Raw genomic sequence first — 8,442 nt, forward strand, 5'->3', positions numbered from 1 at the left:
CTCGTGCAGTATACCTATTCATGCTTTTACCAAAACCTCTTGCTTTGTGATCTTCAGCATCTCCAAAATCTATTTGTTTTTCTCTCTCAAATTATAAAACCTTGTCTGTCTAGAGTCTGATTGCTTCTTTCTGTCTCCCATTTCCCACGTGTGTTCTAAATGCTTCTGCTAATGCTCAGAGCAATTTTCAAAAATACTTAATGGAACTAGGCACAGAAGTTCCCAAGGTCCTCTTGGAAATGTTGCCCATTGCCCATATTGCTTAAGGAACCGTATTTGTCACGTTTGTGAAAGTTGACTGTCACAGCCATGTTATAGCTCTGTCTGGTCTGTGTTGTTATAAAGTATGTTATGCAACTGGTAGGCCACAGCCATTTTTATTCTTTACATTAACCACAGTTATTTCCCCAGTGTAGACTGGGCAAAAATCACATACTCCACTTTTTTCTGCTATCCTCATCACCCTTAGAGGGACTGTCCTGCTTTATTCTACCTCAGGCTTTTAATCTTCATCTTCACTTCATATTCCTCTTTTTGCAGTCTTTCTTCTTCTCCTTTCCCAGCTGTCTTTATGTAGCTTTCTCAAATGATGTGTTGTTTTTCTATGGTGTCCTTTACCCTTAGAACCCTTTCCACTCAAATCTTTTTTCCAAAGACATTTCTTCCAGGAAATGTTTACAAAGAGAATGTATAGGACTCCGAATTTAGTTTTTCTTGTCGGATATGCACCGAGTCTTTTTTGTATGTAAGCAGCCATTCTTCTGCAGAAGATGCCTAACACACTGAGTGCTTAGTAATAACTTGGGAATTGAAAATCAAATTATTATCTTTCTATCCTGTACGTGATCACACACAGTAACAATTTTGGAGTTGGAATGTAGCTGCCAATTAATGACTGGTATGTGAGATTGCAGGTTGCCTACCTGGTGTAGATACTGTAGCAATGATAGTATTACATTTAATTTTTTGTCAGTGAGTCAATGAGATATGACTCAGAAAAATGGTGCTCTGTTACCTCAGACCTTCTCCATCTGCTCATCTTGCCCATGCTTCTTTTCTCAACAGTGCTCTTTTTTTCCCTAAAAAAAAAACGTTGAGCAAATTCCTTCAAGAATAGGTAGAAATTTTACAAGGTTTCAGTTTGCAGGGTTAAAGGCTTTCAAAAGGTTGTCTGGCAAAATGTGCGGAAGAGTTTGATCCCTGTAACCACTGGCTGAATAGTTTCTGAATTGCTGTAGGTGCCAGTCGAATCTGGTTAGGGATCAAGGAGCTGTTGTGTCCGTGAACAGGACAGGATTCATTTAAAGATCTATGTTTGCTTAAAAAAAAATACCGGCTCAGCAGATACTAAATGGGAGCAAGGAAGAGTTTCTAAGTTTCCAAGTTCCCAGTTTGATAATTATTAGTTGAACGTGTTTTTTGTGCGTTTTGTTTGCACAAAACGTTTTTTCCATAATAAATATTTAGCAATTCTGATAATATACTCTGCTACTTCTGCCTATTTTCTATATCATTAACAATCCTGCAGGTTTGGATAAACACTGTCGTCTAACAGAACCTCTTGGTATGAGAATAGCAGAGTTTCCTTTGAACCCTATGTTTGCAAAGATGCTGCTGGAATCAGGTGGGTACATTTCTGTTGCTGGTTGTGGGTTGATTATGAGACACGTTCTACCCAGAGGCAGTATCACTTAGTCCTCTATTAGATTACATGCATAGTCTCTGAAACACACTGCTGCCCAGTTTGGCTTGATGTATATTGAAGAGATTGGGGGCGGGGGGAAGTCAATGAATTCTATGGCGTTCCTTCCTGTTAGACTACAATTTTCAAACTCTTTTATCAGAACTTGGCCTGTTTATTCTGTTGACCCTTTAGTATTACACCAGTCTGTTTGATAAGGTAAGTGTTTGATTGTAAAGTGTTGTCTATGCCAGTGGAAGAGAATTATTAGGATAGGTTCTGTATAAGTGCACTGTTTTTGTAGAATTTTTGGGAAACCTCTTGGGAAATAATAATAGTATTTAATATCCAGATACTAAACTGTAGGATTTGGCAGTATAGTAGAACAGCCAATCCTGAAAAGTTATATGCATTCTTAACTTCATTCATTGTGGGGTGGTTCCATTAGCTTAAGTCTTTCACGACTGGTAAATAATTTGGTATGTACTACTTAAGCAGGTGTATTGACAGAGCTAAGCATAAGAAACTTTTGTACAACCCACGCATACCATCTACTGTAGGAGGACATACTGTGTAATAACTGGCAGAGGTACCATAACTTGTCGAGTTTTCTTTTAAAAGAAGAAAAGAGAACCAAACCTTTACTTAGTGACTTTTTAAAAAAACTTACACTGGATGTACCTACACGTTTATTAATGCATCTTTGCTACTGCACATTAAGTTTAGTACCTCTAACATGAGGTACTACATAAATGCACAGTAGCCAGTGCTAATGCGTAGTAGCAAATGTGCACAGTCTTTTTGTGATGCTTAATGCACAATAGATTAATGTACTGCACATTAGCATGGCTTTTGCTATGATGCACTTGTGGGCAGTAGAGTTAGTTTACTGTGCATTAAGCATCTTGTGTAGACGCACCCCTTTAGTACTAAATGCATAAAAGGCAGCCTTTTTCATAGAGTATGTTGAAATGATATGTATTCTGTACTCTAGTATAAATGCAAACAAAAATCTAATAAGCATATTTTAGCCGTTGACGTTTTGTCCGTTTGTGTAATATGGAGGTAGATAGATATATCGAGCTGGGTGTATGTGGTTTCTTCGGCAGAGAACTGAGTGATTCTCTTCTAATAATCAGATGTTGAGAGAGGGAGGCATTTTACCAACAGTGCTTTGCAGTGAAATAACTATATTTTTCATTTCTCTTGAAAGTATTGTTTTTTTTCATAAAATGTCTAAAAATAAATCCTTTGTCTTTTCCATTGTATCATTTGTGTGTGAGATTGGATGTAACAACTCTTTCTTATATTTTGTTCTTATATTTTTCCCTATAACTTATGCTTCAGGAAATTTTGGCTGCTCCCAGGAAATCTTGAGTATTGCTGCCATGATGCAGATTCAGAATGTGTTTGTGCTCCCTCCAAACCAAAAAGCACAAGCTGTAAGTTCAATTGCATGACTTTTTTCTTGCTTGTTCCATATCTCGGAATTTCTGCCAACTCATATTAATAATTCACTAGGGAGTTACAAAGTTTGATATACCTGAAAAAAATGGTTTTGTTCTTGCCTATATAGTTAATAATGCAAAAAAGGGGAAGCTGAGTGCGAGTCCTCAGAAGCTAGTATCAGCCAGTTTCACAGTGAATAGATAGGAAGACCTTGTTTATTTTGATCTTCTCTCCAAGATTAAAGTAGAGGAAAAAGGTAAATTTTACTTTCAGAGTACAAAAGTATTTAATAAGAAAATGTTAATTTATAGGCAGAAATGCAGTTGAGCCTACTGGTGAAAATACCTCATTTCTTTTATTCAAATGAGTGTTAATATCAGTTTTTTATAGATTTTCCTTAAGTATATGTTGAATAGTAAAATATTTTAATCCCTCTGTGGCATTGGTCAGGCCGCAGCTGGAGTACTGCATCCAGTTCTGGGCGCCGCACTTCAAGAGGGATGTGGATAACATGGAGAGGGTCCAGAGGAGGGCCACTCACATGATCAGGGGACAGCAGGGCAGGCCCTATGAGGACAGGCTACGGGACCTGAACCTGTTCAGCCTTCACAAGAGAAGGCTGAGGGGGGATCTAGTGGCTTGTTACAAACTAGTCAGGGGGGATCAGCAGGCACTGGGGAAGTCCCTGTTCCCCTGAGCACTGCCAGGAGTGACCAGGAATAACGGTCACAAGCTGGCAGAGGGTAGATTTAGGCTAGATATCAGGAGGCACTACTACACAGTCAGGGCAGCTAGGATCTGGAACCAACTTCCAAGAGAAGTGGTGCTGGCTCCTCCCTTGGGGGTCTTTAAGAGGAGGCTAGATGTACACCTTGCTGGGGTCATTTGACCTCAGTACTCTTTCCTGCCATGGCAGCGGGTCTGACTAGATGATCTACTCAGGTCCCTTCCGACCCTAGAAACTATGAAACTATGAATTTATCAACTAGAGGGGAGTTATAATATATGTATAGCATTAACATACTGAAGATAATAAGAACCAAAGTTATTAGAAATAACCATTGCAAACCTGTGTATGAAAATGTATTTCTCCTCTTTTCCCCTCATCCCTTCCAGACAAGGCAACACAGAAAATTTGCTGTGGAAGAAGGCGATCATCTCACTATGCTAAATGTTTATGAAGCTTTTATTAAAGTAAGCAATTTATGGTGTATGTGAATTCACAGTGGGGAAATAGGGTGGGTTTCAGCGGTTATGATTCTAGATGCTCAAAACTGAGACTCTTAAGGGCTTATAGACCATCCAGTTATCTAACACTTTTGAATTAACTTATGGTTACTTCTGTCACAGATGTTCCCATAATTCCACTGAGCTGACAAGACAAATGAATCCCATAGTTTGATGTTGTACAGGACCCTATCTGAAGTTACCCACATCTTCATTTAGGCTGGGATTTGCAAAGAAGCCTAAGGAAATTAGGTACTGAAATACATTGAAATTCTTATTCTCCTTTATTTTCTGACAGATTTGAGTTTCATTGGAAGTTAGGTATCTGACTCCCTTAGGCTCCTTTTGAAAACCCAACTTGTTAATCTTCATATCTTGTTAGTGATGTAGGGTACTTGGTGAGCAATGAGGTTTAGTTGAAATCTTAGGCCTTGTCTACACAGATAAATTTTATGACTTAAGTTGTGCTGTATTGGAAGGGGAATAAGCTGTAATAATACATGGTAACTTTTATATGGATATAACTGCATCTGCATGAGGAGTTAGAGTGTTAGAAATGTTTCAGGTTTAAAAAATAACTCCCCCTTCAGTCACACCCCAAATGAGGTGGTTGTATACAAATACAAAAGCACTGGGTAGATCAGGTTTTAGAAGACTCTTCGAAGGATTATACTTGTGACTGTTATGATTTTATATGCTTTAAAAGGTAAAGTATAAATTTAAAGTGCAGTACCTATTTCAGAATAATAATCTCTATGGACACTGTTATACCTGGAATAAATGTATGACAACATGGAGATCTTCAGAAATAGCTTTTTTGTAATAGTTCTGTATCTAGACAAACACTTAAAAATAAAGTACAGAAGTGTCATCTTATGTTTTGGGGTAGAAAAATACTGACCCAAGCTAGTCCACATGGAGATAAAGCACTTGGATATTGTCCTTTCTTATCCTGGAAGCAATGACTCAAGCCTGGAGTAGAAAATAGGTGTTTATGGAACTGGAAGTCATTTGCAAGCTAATTAAAGTATGCTGTGCAGTCTTGCAGGTCATAGTTACATTGTTTGCCCATAATTTGGTAAATACCAAGAAAACACTACTTGGAAAACAACTAGATTGCTCTGTTGAGTATGGAAGCCTTTTGTAGTATTTTTTAAATTGTTCTTGTATTGTTACTATACAGCACAGCAAGAGTTCTCAGTGGTGTCAGGAGCACTTTCTAAACTACAAAGGGCTTGTCAGAGCCACAATTGTGAGAGAGCAGCTGAAAAAGCTTCTTGTCAAATTTAAAGTACCGAAGAAGTCCAGTGAAGGTAGGAGCAATGCAGTGAGGCTTTATTCATTTCTTACCCATAGATTTGCCTTGCGACTAGTGTGGAGTGAGTCTCCAGATGGTTGATCTATTTTCTGATCTTATTGTACGTCAATAAATACTTTGTCTTAGTGACTTAAACATATGTGTAACAATGCTGGAATTTAACAATTGTTTGTTCAACACCAGCACTTAAGTCTATTTTTATCATTAGGGTTAAGTACAGACAGTTAAAAAGCCCGAGGCTGAATTGATTCGGTGTTTGCAGGTTAGTCTAAGCTGCAAAGATTGAACCAGTAAGAAAGTGAACAGACATTCACTTTTGATTCAGGAAATGCAGCCGCATGCCTGCAGTGGCTCAAGCCAGAAGCCGGGGGCACTAGAGCATGACTCTGGCACACAGCCAGGATGGGCTGTGTGTTCACTTCCTCTTTCTGCTGCTTCTGAGGTCTCTGGGATTTGCAGTCCGCAATTACAGTAGCAGGACTCTGCAGGGTTGCTCATGACACAGTAGCAGGACTCTGCAGGGTTGCTCATCACTTCCTCTTCCTGCTTCCAGGTGCCTCTGGGATTTGTAGTCCACAGTTGCAGCCAGCAGTAAGTTTAGCAGGTCAGGGTGCTTTGTACTTGGGGGAAGAGAAGTTTAACCCCCCTCCCTGGTCCCAGACCCTGGGGTTGGGGCCGGGGCTAGGGTTTCCTGAGGTGGGGATGGGGGGACACAGTGAGCTAGCCCTCACTGCTCCAGCTAGGGAGCAGAGGGGCAGGACTGGCCCTGCTCTCTGGAGCAGACGGCCCAGCCCAGGGCTGCAAAATCCTGCAACGCTGTGTATACAATTGTATTATCTCTAGGACACCTCTGTGGTTTTACTCAGTGATCTGATATACTGTGAAATCTGAGCTGGGGAGAAGATACCAGTCTCTTCTCTTAAGGCGCTAAACAGTCTTTCCTATCAAAGCAGAGTTCATCCATGATCTGGAAGTCACTTTGAATGAAAGAGTGCTGTGTGGGCTGTTATTTCTCATGGCAGTATCTCAGTTTATCAGACACACTTTAGAGAGAGACTTACTGATTCTCTTCTTTAGGTGACCCAGATCCCGTTTTGAGATGTATAGTTTCTGGATTCTTTGCTAATGCAGCCAAATTCCACTCCACAGGAGCTTATAGGTAAATAGGTTCATTATTTCTTTGGAATTAACTTATTTTTTAACATGCTGTTTTGAAATGATGATAAATATGCATAGACAACAAACAGGTACTTCTTGAAACACATGCGACTCCTGAGAGAACTCTTGGTCCATTTGTTAAACAATCTTAGAAGGCTTGTAACAGTTTCTAAATGTTTCTTGTTTATCTCTTCTTTTGTTGACTGAATACTTACCGTTAGCAATCTTGATAAGGGCTTATTAGCAGTAATTACTAATGAGCTTGGACCAGTGTGCACAGCCATGACATCTTCAGCTCACCTTAAAGCCTTTAAGGCCTTTGTTTTTCTGATAGGAACAAAAATCCATTTAATATAAGATTGTAAACTCCCAGTTCTTTCATTTGTGGCTTGGGCCAGAATTGAAGCAGTCTCCATCTGAACAGCTGTTGCATTAAGTCTGACTTCATTAACTTGTTCTAGCTCTTTCATTGCTTAAATTTATTAGCATTCTTATTGGGGATGGAAGAACGCTAATATGCAAGTGTTAAGTTGACATTTGTGATAGCTAAGTCTGAAACATTATTCTGTCTTCAAGGACCATCCGTGATGACCATGAACTGCACATTCATCCCACCTCAGTGCTGTATGCAGAGAAACCTCCTCGCTGGTAAGCTGGAGTTGCTGTCACTTAGCTCCAGGTATCAGGACATTCTGATTAGTGACACTGATTCTAGATCAGTGTATCAATATATCTGGGAGTTCCTGGTTCCCAGAATAGTAGCTCAAGGGAAACTTCCTTTGCAACACTATATAGACAGCTCAAACAAAAGTGATTGGTGGGGAGCATATAGAAAAAAGATGTCCACATCAGACCGGAAAGTATTGTGGTGGGCATGCACATAGCTTGGGTTGACATGTATGGTTGAGATAGATAGATATATTTATGAGTGTTTTGTGCTGCATTTTAAAAAAATCAGTTTAAAAAAAAGGGGAAAGTATTGGGGTGATGAGATAAATGGGTAATCGGGTACCCCTTCTACCAGGTGCCAGAATAGAGATTTTTTGCTGAAAACAACTTACCACCATGTCAGGGTATCTCTGTGGGGAACTGCCTCCATCCACTATGAATATGATCTTAGTTTATTGATGTGGGGGGGATGATATGGAGATTTGCAAAGCTGTCCTCAAAATGCCTGGCTGAACAATGTAGGAGAAGATAGTTATTTTTATTAAGCATTTTACAATTGACTCCAAGATGAACATGAGCTGGCAATGCCAGACTGCAGCCAGCAGGGCCAGCCATATCTTGTCATGCATCCAAAGATGCATCTCAAGCCGGTCCAGAGAGGTGATACTCCCCCTCTATGCGACTTTGGTCAGGCCACAGTTGGAGTACTGTGTCCAGTACTGGGTGCCACACTTTAAAAAGGATGTGGCCAGCCTGGGGAGAGTTCAGAGGAGGGCCACCCATTTGGTGAGAGGGAAACAGGACAGGTCCTATGAGGAGAGACTGAGGGACCTGAACCTGTTCAGCCTCAGCAAGAGATGGCTGAGGGGGGACCTGGTGGCTGCCTACAAACTCATCAGGGGAGATCAACAGCAAATAGGTAGAGCCCTTTTCTCCCCAG

General features: G+C 40.2%; 1 protein-coding gene across 3 annotated transcripts in view; it reads left to right on the top strand.

Annotated features, from left to right (window-relative positions):
- The window catches only part of DHX35 (DEAH-box helicase 35), a 63,975-nt gene that overhangs the window by 34,941 nt on the left and 20,592 nt on the right, over nt 1–8,442 (top strand). For all 3 annotated transcript variants that reach the window (XM_019509783.1, XM_019509784.1, XM_019509785.1), the window contains 6 exons: nt 1,529–1,624; nt 3,029–3,123; nt 4,247–4,324; nt 5,541–5,670; nt 6,753–6,834; nt 7,410–7,481. In XM_019509783.1, coding sequence (XP_019365328.1) covers nt 1,529–1,624; nt 3,029–3,123; nt 4,247–4,324; nt 5,541–5,670; nt 6,753–6,834; nt 7,410–7,481 — 553 coding nt within the window. The remainder of the gene's footprint in view (nt 1–1,528; nt 1,625–3,028; nt 3,124–4,246; nt 4,325–5,540; nt 5,671–6,752; nt 6,835–7,409; nt 7,482–8,442) is intronic.

Source organism: Gavialis gangeticus, unplaced genomic scaffold (genome assembly GCF_001723915.1).
Source record: "Gavialis gangeticus isolate Ggan-Ray unplaced genomic scaffold, GavGan_comp1, whole genome shotgun sequence".
Lineage (NCBI taxonomy): Eukaryota > Metazoa > Chordata > Crocodylia > Gavialidae > Gavialis > Gavialis gangeticus.